The following is a 17,565-nucleotide window of genomic DNA, read 5'->3' on the forward strand; positions in this document are numbered from 1 at the left end:
TGAAACAGTGTAGGTCTGACATGGTAGGATATTTACAACGAGCAGTGAACATAGTGAGTTCAGAAAGCATAAGAACAAGTATATACATTTGATTATTTACATTTGATTATTTACAATCCGGGGAGGTGGGATGTGAAGGAGGGAGGGTGTTAGTTTAGGGTTGAAGTTGACTGGAAGTGTTCTTTTAGTGCGGTTTTAAAGGAGGATAGAGATGCACTTTCATTTACACCTGTTGGAAGTGCATTCCACATTGATGTGGCATAGAAAGAGAATGATTTAAGACCTTTGTTAGATCGGAATCTGGGTTTATCTGGTGTTGTTATGGCGGTCATTTACGTTCTGGAAGCAGTTTGACATATACTTCTGTATCAGGGAGGTGTAGTGGATTTTATAAACTAGGCTCAGTGCAAGTTGTTTTACTCTGTCCTCCACCCTTAGCCAGCCCACTTTGGAGAAGTGGGTAGGAGTGAGGTTGGATCTGGAGTGGAGGTCTAAAAGTAACCTGACTAGCTTGTTCTGGGATGTTTGGAGTCTAGATTTGAGGGTTTTAGAGGTGCTGGGGTACCAGGAGGTGCAAGCATAATCGAAAAAGGGTTGAACGAGAGTCCCCACTAGAATCTTCAAGGTGCTTTTGTTGACCAGAGAGGAGATTCTGTAGAGAAATTTTGTTTGTTGGTTGACCTTTTTAATGACTTTTGTTGCCATTTTATCACAGGAAAGATTAGCTTCTAGAATGGAAGCTAGGTAGGTGACCTCATCTTTCCTGGCGATAACAATGTCACCCACTTTAATAGTGAAGTCACTGGCGTTCTTAAGGTTGATGTGGGCCCCAAACAGGATGGATTCCGTTTTACCTAAGTCTATGGATAGCTTGTTGTCAGCGAGCCAGGTGCAAATACAACAGAGTTCAGCACTGAGGATTTTTTCCACCTGTGACTTGTCCTTGCTGGATACCAGCAGGGACGAGTCATCCGCAAACAGGAACAATTCACAGTCGCGTGCTGATGGCATGTCGTTTACGTATATTAGGAACAGTAAAGGTCCTAATATACTGCCTTGGGGGACTCCACAGCTTACTGTGAGGGGGGGTGGGGGACACGGTGCCATTCACCTCTACCACCTGTTTCCTCCCCTCCAGGTAAGATTGCATCCAGCTCGTTGAGGTTCTATCAAATCCGATTGCTCTGAGCTTTTCCAACAGTATAGCGTGGTTAACGGTGTGAAAGGCCTTCTGAAGGTCCAGCATGCCCGCGTCCACCTCATGTTTGATGTGGTCGGTCAGATAGAGAAGGCATGTAAATGCCTTAATGTAAATGTTGTAAATGTTGGAAACAGCCCATGTAAAACAACAACAAAGAGCAATAAAAAGGTAATCTATAGTTTTTTTGGGAGATTAGTTTTAATTTTCTATTTTCCTTAGAAACATCGTCCTATTGCTCAATCGTGAATTTCATCAAAATTAACATAAAAATGTGTTGGTAAAGGCAGTTTTGTTGAAATTGATTGGATAATTTACACATAATCCTGCTTATGAATAAACCACATAGCATTGACAGTTGTGGTAAAAATAACGACTTCTGTGAAAAGTAGTTACAAAAATGTTCCTTCTTGTTGTCCTCCACAATGAAACACTTGTCTCCTTTGTTTGTCAGCATCTACCATCTGATGGCGTGGGGGGTGCCCTTGGTCATGGCCTCCCTACCTCTGCTCAAAGGTTCCTACGGCCCTGCAGGAGCCTGGTGGTGAGTTGTTTTGCTTTGTCAGGCTAGCGGCGGCACATCAAGTAGAGACGCAGCTTTGGCCCCCTTCCAGCTCCCGGCAGGCTCCTTTTCCCTCATAAGACCCAGCGTCATAAAAAAAAAAATAAAAAAGCGGGCAATTATCAGCTCATCTTTAAACATTTGGAAGCGCCTGCTCTTTGCGCTCTCTCTCTGGGGCGAGCTGGAGAGGCATCATTGTTTGTTTGGAGAGTCGTTAAGCGGCCGAGGGAAAAGACGACGGGGGCCAAGGAGAGCCGGACGTGGAATGAAAATTGGGACGGAGCCTTAATCTCCCAGGCTCGCCGCTCTCTTTTCCACTCTTGGCTTATTAATAGCCACAGCTGCGTGCACCCCCCCTCATCCCATCCACCCACCCTCTCCGCAGTCACAAGCCTCTCTCTCTTTTCCTCTCTCTCTTCCTCCAGCTGGATCACAGACGATCACGTAGCCTGGAGATTTGGGATGTAAGTAGACCCTTTCAGCGCCGCCATCAAAGCCTGGTAGAGGGGGTCGGGAATGTGAAGGGTTGCGTATCGGGGGAGACCGCGGGTTATCCCCCCTCCCCTCCTCCAGCCCTCGGCGTGAGGCTAAAAATGTGTTTTTGTGTGTGTGTGTGCTTGTCAGATTTACGGGAGTCGCTACTTTTGTGTATTTAAGTGTTCAGGACGGCTATGAAGGATTATTCCTGTCTGCCGCTTTCTGCAACCGGCCCTAAGTCTGCCAATCCCCCCCGCCCCTGTGCAAGACACTTAAACACACGCACACGCACACACGACAGCGCTTCGCTGCGAGCCAAGGTAATTGCGTTGCCGCTCGCGGCATCAGCAGGGAATCAATCTTTCTAAACAAATAAGCGCGCACGCACACAGGCAGGCAGGCCGGCAGGCAGGCAGGCAGGCAGGCAGGCAGGCAGGCAGGCAGGCAGGCAGGCAGGCAGGCAGGCAGGCACGCGCACACACAACATGCTATCCGCTGTGCTAAACGAGCCTGTGTCTCTTTTATCAGCGCTCCTCTGCTCCCCGGCTCTTTCTAGTTTTCCTCGCTGTTGTGGCCCAGGGGGACGAGCCGCTCAGAGGATCAGGGAATCATCATTAGCTCTAATTACATCAAACCAGATGAGAGATTAGAGGCCAAGGCAGCGCCTGTCAAGGAGGGAGCCGCGCGCGTTAAAAAAAACACGGCGGAGAGGCAGCAGCGGGAGGTGGAAAGGGGAAGGCGGGCGAGAGGTGAAAATTAGAAAGATGGTAGGCGCGACAGAGACCGGGCGTAACTCAGCGGGAGCGGGGAGCGTAGCGGGATGGAGATGAGCCTAAGGGAAATGGATGGACCTCGTCTCGTGGCCCTCGCCACGCAGTGTGTCTTCATCATCCGTAGCGTGCAGACGAGGGAGGCTGGCGAAGCAGGAATGAGGCCTCGTGAGAGTAAGGAGAACTTCCAAGGGTTGACTAAGTGCATGCTGGAGTTGTGCTGACTCACCGCTCTCGTCACGGGTTTTTTTTTTTTTTTTTTTTTGTTGACCCTGCCGCGCGAGGAGATGAGAGAAGTGTTTTCACGAATGAATGCTAATCACCACGACGTAGGAAGCATTTATCTGTGGACATGAAACATTAATGCACCCCGGAATTTTAAGTAGCGGCTCCTTTGAGCGAGACACACTGCGGTTTGTTGGCTGGTCGACAAAATCTTCGCTCCTCTGCATCAAGGGGACATATTTGCCAACCCTTCTGATTTTCCCGGAGGACTTCTGAATTTCAGTGCCCCTCCCTATTTCCACCCAGACAACAATATTGTGGGCGTGCCAAGGCACTGCCTTTAGCGTCCTCTCTCACCTGAAACCTTCACCCCTTAAAGGGGAACATTATCACAATTTCAAAAGGGTTAAAAACAATAAAAATCAGTTCACAGTGGCTTGTTGTATTTTTTGAAGTTTTTTTCAAAATTTACCGGTCCCCGAATATCCCTAAAAAAAAGCTTTAAAGTGCTTGATTTTCGCTCTCTGCGAAGACACTATCCATTCCCCTGTGATGTCATACAGTGCTGCCAATGTAAACAAACAACGACGAATACCACAGCAAGATATAGCGACATTAGCTCGGATTCAGACTCGGATTTCAGCGGCTTAAGCGATTCAACAGATTACACATGTATTGAAACGGATGGTTGGAGTGTGAAAGTATTGAAGAAGAAACTGAAGCTATTGAGCGAGTAGCTATTCATAGCCATAGCATGACCGAAAAGCTGCGTTAGCATCGCCGGTAAAATGTGCTGACCAAACGATCAGGACTTTCGCATCTCGTGACACTGGAGCAACTTAAATCCGTCGATTGGTAAGTGTTTTTTTCGCATTAAATGTGGGTGGAAGGAAACGTAATATAGTTGCAAATGCATCTGCAGGTTATCCATACATCTCTGTGCCATGTCTGCTTTAGCACCGCCGGTAGATAGTATGTTAGCATCGATTAGCGTAGCATGTTAGCATCAATTAGCTGGTAGTCATGCCGTGACCAAATATGTCTGATTAGCACATAAGTCAACATCAACAAAACTCACCTTTGTGATTTCGTTGACATTGTCGTTGTAAATGTATCTGCATATTATCCATACATCTCTGTGCCATGTCTGTCATCGCCGGTAAAATGTGGAGACACTCCGGTACATTCAATAGGGGTCTGGCGGCAGACACTTTCGCATCTTAGGGCCAGTGGTGCAACTTGAGACCCTCCCTGTTAGTGTTGTTACACCCTCCGACAACACACCGTCGAGGCATGATGTCTCCAAGGTTCCAAAAAATTGTTGAAAAAACGGAAAATAACAGAGCTGAGACCCAGTGTTTACAATGTGTTGAAAATGAAAATGGCGGCTGTATTACCTCGGCGACGTCACATTCTAACGTCATCGCCTCCAGAGCGCTAAACAGAAAGGCGTTTAATTCGCCAAAATTCACCCATTTAGAGTTCGAAAATCGGTTGAAAAAATATATGGTCTTTTTTCTGCTCCATCAAGGTATATATTGACGCTTACATAGGTCTGGTGATAATGTTTCCCCTTTAACATGTGGACCTGAGTGAGGACAGCCCGTCGTCAGGTCCGCTTTTCCTCCGTAGAAACAGTCACTCAACATCAGCGGCTTTTCACTCACACACAAGTGAATGCAATGCATACTTGGTCAACAGTCATACATGTCACACTGAGGGTGGCCGTATAAACAACTTTAACACTGTTACAAATATGCGCCACACTGTGAACCCACACCAAACAAGAATGACAAACGCATTTCTGGAGAAAATCCGCACCGTAACACAACATAAACACAACAGAACAAACATCCAGAACCCCTTGCAGCACTAACTCTTCCGAGATGTTACAATATCCACCCCCTGCCCCCTTCAACCTCAACCCCCCCCTCACCCATCTCTCGAATTCAGAGGTTTCAAGGTTGGCAAGTATGCAATAGGAATGACAACGCAGAACACTTTAAAGCCACGTTTCAGTGTAAAAGTACAATTCAGTCTGCGGTAGGTGGTGGTTCGGGGCTACAGAGGTCGATAAAATAGGCACTTCTGTGCTATTTTGGAAATTAATTGGAAGAACACTTAAAAGCCAGTTTTCTTTCTAAGGCTACCGTTACTCTGCAAAGTCGGATGTGCAATACAGATTTTTTTTGGTCAAATCCCATCTTTTTTGTGGCGCAGTATTGGCGCTAGGAATTTTCAAAATGTGGTCCCATGGACTCCATCAAGTCATAAAAATGGGGTCACACAGTTAATATTTGGGATCCCACTTTTTGGTAACCGTTTTGAAAACAAATGATAAATGTATGCATTGTCCTGTTGTATCTCACATTCTATATTGTGTTTTGGAAAAAGGTTGTCATAAACGTTACTTAATTCATTAAAAGAAATAATAAAAAAAGCAAACAAATTTGTATGTATGTGTAAATATATTCAGTTATAAACATTCATTCACTTTCCTCTTTCTTTCAAGTCGATAGTTTTTTCTATAATTGTATTTAATAACTGATAGGTGTATTTATTTCTGTATAAAAGTGTAAAAAGGTTTTTGATTCGGTCATGAAATTATGATAATGGTGTGCCAGGGCACACATACATTATTTCCTTAACGCTTAAATGTCAAGAGTCTACATCAACTTCAGATCTATCTGTCAATTCTAAGTTGTTGTTTTTTTATGTTGTTTTTTGTTTGTATGTTTTCTGCCCTTTTTGTCAAAGAAAACTATATTTTTTTATGGCTAACACACAAAATATGCAAAATATTCAACAAAAAAATAATTTTCAAAGTGGAATATTTGATGTGAAGTAATCGGAGCCTTGGATAGGTCAATAATTCACAAAACATTGATTTTGATTCAATATTATGTTTTGAGCAATGACAGTTCTAAAAAAACCAAAACATCTTTGTTTATTTAGTCAACATTGCAACATTTTCCTATATTACATTTCACCTGTAAGCTTTTTTATTCCACTTTTGTTATGTTTTGGTTAATTTTGATAGTACCGTATTTCCTTGAATTGCCGCCGGGGCGCTAATTAATTTAAAACCTCTTCCAAACTCCTGTGCTTAATAAAGGCATGCGGTAAAAGTAAGCATGCGCGAATTATTTTAAAACCTCTTCTCACTCCGGCACTTACCAAAGGCATGCAGTAAAAAATTTAGTGTGATGTAAGCTTGGACCTTAAATCCTACTGAATAGCTCTTAATCTCCTTCCCTTTATGCAATTTCAAATTACCGGTATTGAAATCAGCCTCCTCCATTTTGAAAATGATGACAGGGGAAGTGTCACTCGTGACGTCACGAGTTTGACCAGGCGGTAATACTAAGCATGCGCTAATTATTTTGGGAAGCGAGTAATTCAAGTCAGGCGCATACTATATGCCCTGCGGCAATTCAAGGAAATACGGTATTTTTAGAATGTTCTGTGGGCGTTTAAAATATTAGCTACGGGCTGCAAATGTCCTCTGCGCACACTTTTGACACACCTGCTATAGATAATAAAAAATTTAATCTGATAATGATAAAAAGCAGAGCCTGCGACGGATGCACGTTTATCATAATACACAGTCAGCATCTCTGCTTCAGTAAACAATGATGGTGATGACGTCACTGTTAGCGATGCGAGCGACACTTGCTAAATTGTCAGCCACTCCTCCAAGAGACTCCTTTTAATAATAATAATAATAATAATAATGGATATAGATTTATATCGCGCTTTTCTATTGTTATATACTCAAAGCGCTCACAGAGAAGTGGGAACCCATCATTCATTCACACCTGGTGGTGGTAAGCTACATCAGTAGCCACAGCTGCCCTGGGGTAGACTGACGGAAGCGTGGCTGCCAGTTTGCGCCTACGGCCCCTCCGACCACCACCACCAATCATTCATTCATCATTCATTCACCGGTGTGAGCGGCACCGGGGGCAAAGGGTGAAGTGTCCTGCCCAAGGACACAACGGCAGCGACTTTGATGTCCATAGGTGGGAAGCGAACCTGCAACCCTCAGGTTTCTGGCACGGCCGCTCTACCCACTACGCCATACCACTCTTTTGAACACTCCTCGCACATTAACACTTCAAAAGGCGCATATTTGCCCCGTTTGTTGACCTGCAAAGTATGTTTTTGGGGTGAAGAAGTCTGGTCGGGTGCTGCTTAGCTTGAAGCTAACAGCTAGCCTGTCTCAATCTTCGAACGATGTCAATCCAGCAGGAGATAAAAGTGAAGTTTCTATCGACTCACAAAGAGTAAAACAACTCATTTACTGGAGACATGGCATAGGATTAAGTTAAAAAAGGTTGACTTTACACTCACCTTAGTGTTTAGCATGAAGGCTTTCTTTTGACAGCCCCTGGCCGTAAAGTTGTCCGAGTGCAAACTAAGGCAGTATTTGTCATTGACAAAACTTGCGGCGAATCAACATTTACGACCACTAAAAACGCAATAAACTGGGACAGAAAATTGACTAGGCAATTATATAGAAGACAAAACGGGAGTTTCGACCCGAAGAAAGCAGGGTCGGTGAAAAAAAATAAATAAATCCACATCCCAGGGACGCGTGGACTTACAAAAATGAGCGTCCTTTCTTATTTTAAAAATACACAACAAGTACGTTGACACCATCACTGTGGCGATTAACATTACAAATAAATGAGACTTCTTATGTGAATGCCATCTGACTGACTTGACGTTCTGACATGGCACGCACTGCAGTGTTTACAAAAGTAAATATGACTTCAACTCTCCTCGGTCCTAGTACTACCGCATTTGTGGCGATTTTGTGCAATCAAAATCAACATTTTCTGAACCGAACATTACGCGTAGAAAATTAAGAAGGAAGCGGACAAGTATTTTGGCTCTCACAGTTTTACGGGATAATTTGCTTCGATGTGTGATTCAAGAGTGTGTCTGTGGTCGAGCAGTTGCAGACTTACACATCTGTGAAGGCACCATTAATGCTGAAAAGTAAATACAGGTTTTGGAACAACATATGCTGCCATCTAAGCGCCATCTTTTTCATGGACGCCTCTGCTTATTTTAGCAAGACAATGCCAAGCCACATTTAGCACATGTTACAACAGCGTGGCTTCGTTAAAAAAAGAGTGCGCCTGCAGTCCAGACCTGTCTCCCATCAAAAATGTGTGGCGCATTATGAAGCATAAAATACGACAGCAGGGACCCCGGATTGTTGAACGACTGACGCTCTACATAAAACAAGAATGGGAAAGAATTCCCCTTTCAAAGCTTCAACAATTAGTTTTCTCAGTTCCCAAACGTTTGAGTGTCGTTAAAAGAAAAGGTGATGTAACACAGTGGTGAACATGCCCTTTCCCAACTACTTTGGCACGTGTTGCAGCCATGAAATTCTAAGTTAATTATTATTTCCCCAAAAAAAACAAAGTTTATGAGTTTGAACATCAAATATCTTGTCTTTGTAGTGCATTCAATTGAATATGGGTTGAAAAGGAGTTGCAAATCATTGTATTCCGTTTAAGGCTTCACGGTGGCACAGGGGTTAGTGCGTCTGCCTCACAATACGAAGAAGGTCCTGCAGTCCTGAGTTCAATCCCAGGCTCGGGATCTTTCTGTGTGGAGTTTGCATGTTCTCCCCGTGAATGCGTGGGTTCCCTCCGGGTACTCCGGCTTCCTCCCACTTCCAAAGACATGCACCTGGGGATAGGTTGATTGGCAACACTAAATTCTCCCTAGTGTGTGAATGTGTGTGAATGTTGTCCGTCTATCTGTGTTGACCCTGCGATGAGGTGGCGACTTGTCCAGGGTGTACCCCGCCCTCCGCCCGATTGTAGCTGAGATAGGCGCCAGCGACCCCCGCGACCCCAAAGGGGAATAAGCGGTAGGAAATGGATGGATGGATGGTGGCACAGGGGTTAGTGCGTCTGCCTCACAATACGAAGAAGGTCCTGCAGTCCTGAGTTCAATCCCAGGCTCGGGATCTTTCTGTGTGGAGTTTGCATGTTCTCCCCGTGAATGCGTGGGTTCCCTCCGGGTACTCCGGCTTCCTCCCACTTCCAAAGACATGCACCTGGGGATAGGTTGATTGGCAACACTAAATTCTCCCTAGTGTGTGAATGTGTGTGAATGTTGTCCGTCTATCTGTGTTGACCCTGCGATGAGGTGGCGACTTGTCCAGGGTGTACCCCGCCCTCCGCCCGATTGTAGCTGAGATAGGCGCCAGCGACCCCCGCGACCCCAAAGGGGAATAAGCGGTAGGAAATGGATGGATGTATTCTGTTTATATTTACATCGAACACAATTTCCCAACTCATATGGAAATGAGGTTTTTAGAACTGATATGATCCGAAACCATTTAGTGAGTTGAAATTGATTCAGTAACCTTTTAGCCAAAAAAAATTAACCAGTCTGACTTTGAAATAAATACTGGATACTGGACACTGCCAGTGGAGGTTTTCTATATCCCTGTTATTTTTTGGAGGGGAAATAGGTATAATTGAATTATGGATAGCACAAACAAGCAAGTAACCAATAATGAATGGGCAATATAATCACATCTTATTTGAATATAGTTCAACCAGCACTTTAGGAATTCAAGAAATGTTAAATAGAAGTATAATTATTTTCATTTCTTATTCAAGGGTTATTGGCTAGATTCGTTCGCGCGATGCACAATGTCACGTCACATGTCGTTGTTGTCCCTTTTTGCTTTCATTAGAACTTTGATGGTTTTACAGTTAGGAGTCAGCCTACAGTTATATCTTATAGTTTTTGGCGATTAAAAAAACGGTTGAACAGATATTTTGGGATCTTTTTGGCAAATCCGGCGAGCTCTGGCAGGTCAAAGTTAAGTCGCCGCAGTGGAGCGCTAACCAGGAACGACAGGTCCCCGCTGCACTCTCATCTTCCGCTGAGCGCTTCCATTAAGGCTTCTTTCATCCGAGCAGCGTCCTTCACATCACAGGGTGGCGGTGGCGAGGGTGGTGTGTGTGTGTGTGTGTGTGTGTGTGTGGAGGGGGGGGATTTCAATCTGCGCGTGTGTCTCTGAAGATCGTTCTCCAAGTTCCAAGCGCCGTAGTGTTCCTGCCAACACCATCTTTTTAGACATCTCTTCCTTATCCGCCGTGTTCTCTCTCTATTTTTAATAGATGTCCCTCTTTCTAATTTCTCTTCTTTCTGTTCCCGACCCCTTCAATCCTCTTGCCCCCCCCCACCTTTATTCCTCATCTTTGTCATCCCATGCCTCGCTCGGAATCCTCTTTTCTCCCCGCCTCTATTTGCCTTTCTTTCCATTCCCGTCTCGCTCTTGCTCTCGCTCCTACTCCGGGTAGCGCTCAGCTGTAGAGCAGGACTCTAATGGCAGATCATTATCATGCTAATTAGAGCACTTTGTAGCTGCCGCCCGTCATTCTCTCCTCCTCACCACCACCGCCTCCTCGCCCTCCTCTTGCTGTCGTTAAAAATGCCACCCCCCGCCTCACTCTCATTCCGCTCTCCCGCCATCCGCCCACCCCGTCTCTCCATCATTAACGGGACGCGCGCTGGCGTAATTGGACGCTGTTTATTCCGGAGAGTGGGTTATTAAATCACACGGGGTGACGCTCGCTCAGGTCTCCCCCCTCGCGCAGGTTTCCCCCATCGCGCCTACCCTCACCCCTGAAATTCTTTCATCATTGTCCCAGCCATTATTGAACCCATGTGCACGTCCGCACACACACATGTTCAAAGAGGCTCTTCTTTGTTTATTGACATTTCCTAGCAGACTTGTGAGGGAACGCATAAAAAAACAGCATGGCTTCTCTGCAGCACGTTTCCTGCTGTGAAACGAGCGCCGATAATCCTAGATTCCCTCGGTTTTTGTTTGATGAAATGCGGGTTTCAGTTTTAATCAGAATTAGATTTGTCTTGTAGTTGTTTCAAGTGGCGGTTTTCGGTTATTTGTTTGCGCATTGAGATCTGGTAAATCAGTGGTTCTCAACCTCTTTTCAGTGATGTACCCCCTGTGAACATGTTTTTACTTCTAGTACCCCCTAATCAGAGCAAAGCATTTTTGGTTGAAAAAAAGAGATGTCATCAGTTTCTGATTTATTAAAGCCTTACTGAAATGACATGTTCTTATTTAAACGGGTATAGCAGGTCCTTTCTATGTGTCATACTTGATTATTTCGCGATATTGCCATATTTTTGCTGAAAGGATTTAGTAGAGAACATCCACAATAAAGTTTGCAACTTTCGGGGCTAAGAGAAAAGCCCTGCCTCTACCGGAAGTCGCAGACGATGACGTCACATGTTTGATGTCTCCTCACATATTCACATTGATTTTAATGGGAGCCTCCAACAGAAACAGCTATTCGGACCGAGAAAACGACAATTTCCCCAGTAATTTGAGCGAGGATGAAAGATTCTTGTTTGAGAATATTGATAGCGACGGACTAGGAAAAAAAAAAAATTTGAAGAAAAAAGATTCTGATGTTTTTAGACACATTTACTAGGAAAATTCTGGGAAATCCCTTATTTTTCTAATGTGTTGCTAGTGTTTTAGTGAGTTTATAGTACCTGATAGTCGGAAGTGTACATCCACGGGTGTGTTGACGCGCAGTGTCTCATAAAGTCGACGGCAGCTGTATGGGTGACACAAGCTCAGCTGATATCCGGTAAGAAGCGACTTTTAACCACAAATTTCTCCCCGAAACCTGCTGGTTGACATTCGGTCGGGATCCATGTTCGCTGTGATCCATAGTAAAGTTTCCCCTCTGTGAATTTTAAACAAGGAATCACCGTGTGTTTGTGTGGCTAAAGGCTAACTCCATCTTCCTACTTTGACTTCTCCAATATTAATTGAACAAACTGCAAAGGATTCAGCAACACAGATCTCCAAAATACTGTGTAATTATGCCGTTAAAGCAGGCGACTTTTAGCTGTGTGTGTGCGCAGCGCTCATATTCCCTAACAGCCCGTGACGTCAAACGTACACGTCATCATTACGCAACGTTTTCAGGAAAAAACTCCTGGGAAATTTAAAATTGCAATTTAGTAAACTAAAAAGGCCGTATTGGCATGTCCTGCAATTCACATTAGTTCTCGCAGCTTGCTGCGTCCTTCATCGACGCACGAGCCGAGTGATCCACCGCTGAGAGTTGTCAGTTGTTTTTCCTCTTGTTTTGCCACATCCACGACTTGGCAAAGTTAATATTTCATCATTGATGTATAAACTATCAGACTGCGTTGTGGGTAGTAGCGGGTTTCAGTAGGCCTTTAAATTATACAACAGTGCAAAATATTGCTCATTTGTAGTGGTCTTTCTTGAACTATTTGGAAAAAAAGATATAAGAATAACTAAAAACTTGTTGAAAAATGAACATTTGATTCAATTATAAATAAAGATTTCTACACATAGAGGTAATCATCAACTTAAAGAGCCCTCTTTGGGGATTGTAATAGAGATCCATCTGGATTCATGAACTTAATTCTAAACATTTCTTCACAAAAAAGGAAATCTTTAACATCAATATTTATGGAACATGTCCACAAAAAAATCTAGCTGTCAACACTGAATATTGCATTGTTGTATTTCTTTTCACAGTTTATGAACTTACATTCATATTTTGTTGAAAGGATTTTTGAACTGTTGCTATTTTTAGAATATTAAAAAAAAAAATCTCAAGTACCCTTTGGCATGCCTTCAATTACCCCCAGGGGTACGCGTACCCCCATTTGAGAAACACTGCTGTAAATGACTGTCGCCGCTAACCTTTAGCTTTTAAAAGGTGAATAATTTTGAACTAGGCTGTCAATTGTTAAGTAATTATTAATAAAAATTATTATCGATTTAAATAAACATGCAGTGGTTTTTGTTTTAAAGGAGACCAAACTGTGTGAAATCTGAATCAATTTTCACCTTAAGAAATGCAGTAAACCTCGATCTACGTACTTATTTGGTTCTTCAACATGGTTCGCCAACCTAAAAGTTTGTATAGTGAAGCAGAGTTCCCCATGAGAATAGAAATTATTGGTTCTACACTGAAAAGAGTCCCTACTCTAGTAAAAACAAAAAACTCCACACTTTGAAGACACTATAATACAACATTACAACAAGCTTAAGGCCACTTCTACTCTAAGCCGGATAAGGTTATCCAGGGTAAATCCCACCTAACCTTATCCATGTCACCACACAACAATACCAACGTTTAAGACTCCCTCCCCCTTCCGTCCACCGGCACAACGCGACATAGTACAAATGCTCAAAAAAATGTGTGCGTCATAGTCACCTCTGACCTGGACGTGTATCCTTAATTCCTTACCCTGTGTTTCAATGTAGCCTATTGCCACATTTCTTTGAACTGTAAACCTTACCTTCCTCACCATCAGCAGCTGTTAGACTATTGTAGTGAATCACACCTGAACCATCATTCATGAATCATATCTTTAATGGACGTGTGAAAAATAAACAACGTTATAAAGAACATTTTAGAACAACCAACAACAGGACACCGTGCTTGTAAGCTGAAATTGGCGGCCATACTTGACGGCAGCAACACTTCATGGCTTCACAGTACTTATGGAATACAAAACTAGACGTTGAGTAATCGCTCAACATACATCGCGGACAATAACTGATAGTCTGTTTTGCCAGTCCAAATGCATTCGCAATTTTTTGTAGTACTCCTTTGTACATGGGAGCCCGCATTGTCGCTGTCTCTCCTTCGACAAATGGACAAAGTTTTTTACGAAGTAAAATCACAGCTGACTTGGACATTCGAAAGTTCTCTTGCCGTTCCTGTGGCACAACACACTCGGTGACAAACATATCCCACCAGGTTGCCAATCTTACAGGCCTTATCCAAAACAGTTGCTCAACATTGCTATGTTGCCGTCTGAGATGCGTTGTATCCGAAATAGCTGCAATCGCCTGTTTCCTTCTCTTAAGGTATTGATGTGTGATTTCCAAAAACGCCAGCACACGGGCATGTCTGGATGACTCGCCTCGATTGCTGCTGAGTTACCAAATGGGTTGTTATGAAACTTGGTGTGGCGCTTTCTTTCTGATGTCACTTCCTGTGTGGAGCGTGGTCTTACTGGCTTCACTTTCTCTCCGAACTCAGTTTGTAAACGATCAATGAGTCCGTACAAAGCTAAGAGCCGGAGATTCGAGAAATACACAGCGCACTTACTCGTGTAAAAAAATCACCTGAAATGGTGATTTAGTGTGGCTGAAACGAGGCTTCCGCTAAATAGGAATTTTTTTAAGGGGTTATCCGGCTTAGTGTAGACATTAGAGATGCGCGGATAGGCAATTATATCATCCGCATCCGCATCTCCAAAGTTGTCATCCACCCACCGTCCACCCGAACCAACATTTTATCAGGACCGTACCCGCCCGCCAACTGTTCGCTAAGATACATCAGAGGTTGTCCACCTTTACCACTCACAGAGCTATTTAAATCTGTTTCACAGAATAATGATGACAATTGGAGCCGCTAACGTTCCCGCAACTATCCAATAGTGTTCATCCTGATTACAAGAATATGTGCGTGCTGTGAAGCCTTTGCCTTAGACACCTTCAACAAGATGTACGAATCGATTGTTGATCCAGCAACATGTTGTGTGCAGCTTCTGCAATTACACGTTCAAGATTGAAAAGCATACTGGGTGATACAGAGTACACTGATGGTTGTGATATAAACAACTTTAACACTTACTAATATGCGCCACGCTATAAAGCCACACCCAAAAAGATTGACAAACACATTTCGGGAGAACATCCTCACAGTAACACAACATAAACGTAATCCTTTGTATTCATGACACTTCCTGAATATATTTTACACCCCCGCGCCCCCAACCCCGCCCACCTTGCTGACGCCCGGGGGGGAGGTTGCTGCTAGCGGGGTGTATAAAATAGTCAGGATGTATCACGGATACAAAGGATTATGGGTATTTGTTGTGTTGCGTTTATGTTGTGTTACTGTGAGGATGTTCTCCCGAAATGTGTGTGGCTTCACAGCGTGGCGCATATTACTAAGAGTGTTAAAATTGTTTATATCACAACTATTAGTGTACTCTGTGTCACCCAGTATGCCTTGCAGTCGTGTGCATGTTGCTGTGGAAGCCACACACCACATGATGCTGGACTGACAGGCAGATTGTACATGTTGTAGACGACAAAGCCAATGACTTCATAGCACGCCCTAATACTTATTATTTGGTTGACTGCCGGCAGTCATTCAGGAGAATAATAGCGTCTCTTATAGTCTTCTTCGCTTAATGACACGGGTCCTAAATGGCACTTTGAATGGCAAAGGATACCGATCCCAGAACCATGTATATCAAATATTTCCGGATGGTTCAACCGCCACCCGCCCGGATCTAATTAAAATCCATTTTTTCGTCACGTCAACTGCCCGACCCAAGGTTTATCCGCGAACTCCGCGGATGAGACCGCAAACCGCGCATCTCTAGTAGACATAGCCTAAATGTCAACACTGAACACGCACGCACGCTCGCACGCATGCACGCACGCACGCACACGCACGCACACACACACACACACACACACACACACACACACACACACACACACACACACACACACACACACACACACACACACACACACACACACACACACACATTAATCCATCCATCTTCTTCCGCTTATCTGAGGTCGGGTCGCGGGGGCAACAGCCTAAGCAGGGAAACCCAGACTTCCCTCTCCCCAGCCACTTCGTCTAGCTCTTCCCGGGGGATCCCGAGGCATTCCCAGGCCAGCCGGGAGACATAGTCTTCCCAACGTGTCCTGGGTCTTCCCCGTGGCCTCCTACCGGTTGGACGTGCCCTAAACACCTCCCTAGGGAGGCGTTCGGGTGGCATCCTGACCAGATGCCCGAACCACCTCATCTGGCTCCTCTCGATGTGAAGGAGCAGCGGCTTTACTTTGAGTCCCTCCCGGATGGCAGAGCTTCTCACCCTATCTCTAAGGGAGAGCCCCGCGACACGGCGGAGGAAACTCATTTCGGCCGCTTGTACCCGTGATCTTATCCTTTCGGTCATGACCCAAAGCTCATGACCATAGGTGAGGATGGGAACGTAGATCGACCGGTAAATTGAGAGCTTTGCCTTCCGGCTCAGCTCCTTCTTCACCACAACGGATCGGTACAACGTCCGCATTACTGAAGACGCCGCACCGATCCGCCTGTCGATCTCACGATCCACTCTTCCCCCACTCGTGAACAAGACTCCTAGGTACTTGAACTCCTCCACTTGGGGCAGGGTCTCCTCCCCAACCCGGAGATGGCATTCCACCCTTTTCCGGGCGAGAACCATGGACTCGGACTTGGAGGTGCTGATTCTCATTCCGGTCACTTCACACTCGGCTGCGAACCGATCCAGTGAGAGCTGAAGATCCCGGTCAGATGAAGCCATCAGGACCACATCATCTGCAAAAAGCAGAGACCTAATCCTGCGGTCACCAAACTGGAACCCCTCAACGCCTTGACTGCGCCTAGAAATTCTGTCCATAAAAGTTATGAACAGAATCGGTGACAAAGGACAGCCTTGGCGGAGTCCAACCCTCACTGGAAATGTGTTCGACTTACTGCCGGCAATGCGGACCAAGCTCTAGCACTGATCGTACAGGGAGCGGACCGCCACAATAAGACAGTCCAATACCCCATACTCTCTGAGCACTCCCCACAGGACTTCCCGAGGGACACGGTCGAATGCCTTCTCCAAGTCCACGAAGCACATGTAGACTGGTTGGGCAAACTCCCATGCACCCTCAAGAACCCTGCGGAGAGTATAGAGCTGGTCCACAGTTCCACGACCAGGACGAAAACCACACTGTTCCTCCTGAATTCCGAGGTTCGACTATCCGGCGTAGCCTCCTCTCCAGTACACCTGAATAAACCTTACCGGGAAGGCTGAGGAGTGTGATCCCACGGTAGTTGGAACACACCCTCCGGTCCCCCTTCTTAAAGAGAGGAACCACCACCCCGGTCTGCCAATCCAGAGGTACCGCCCCCGATGTCCACGCGATGCTGCAGAGTCTTGTCAACCAAGACAGCCCCACAGCATCCAGAGCCTTAAGGAACTCCGGGCGGACCTCATCTACCTCTGGGGCCTTGCCACCGAGGAGCTTTTTAACTACCTCAGCGACCTCAGCCCCAGAAATAGGAGAGTCCACCACAGATTCCCCAGGCACTGCTTCCTCATAGGAAGACGTGTTGGTGGGATTGAGGAGGTCTTCGAAGTACTCCTTCCACCTATCCACAACATCTGCAGTCGAGGTGAGCAGAACACCATCCGCACCATACACGGTGTTT

General features: G+C 45.1%; 1 protein-coding gene across 4 annotated transcripts in view; it reads left to right on the forward strand.

The window, feature by feature from the left end:
* The window catches only part of si:dkey-100n23.5, a 330,394-nt gene that overhangs the window by 110,487 nt on the left and 202,342 nt on the right, over positions 1-17,565 (forward strand). For all 4 annotated transcript variants that reach the window (XM_061879835.1, XM_061879833.1, XM_061879826.1 and 1 more), the window contains 2 exons: positions 1,653-1,742; positions 2,186-2,224. In XM_061879835.1, the coding sequence (XP_061735819.1) occupies positions 1,653-1,742; positions 2,186-2,224 (129 nt within the window). The remainder of the gene's footprint in view (positions 1-1,652; positions 1,743-2,185; positions 2,225-17,565) is intronic.

Source organism: Nerophis ophidion, linkage group LG19 (assembly GCF_033978795.1).
Source record: "Nerophis ophidion isolate RoL-2023_Sa linkage group LG19, RoL_Noph_v1.0, whole genome shotgun sequence".
NCBI lineage: Eukaryota > Metazoa > Chordata > Actinopteri > Syngnathiformes > Syngnathidae > Nerophis > Nerophis ophidion.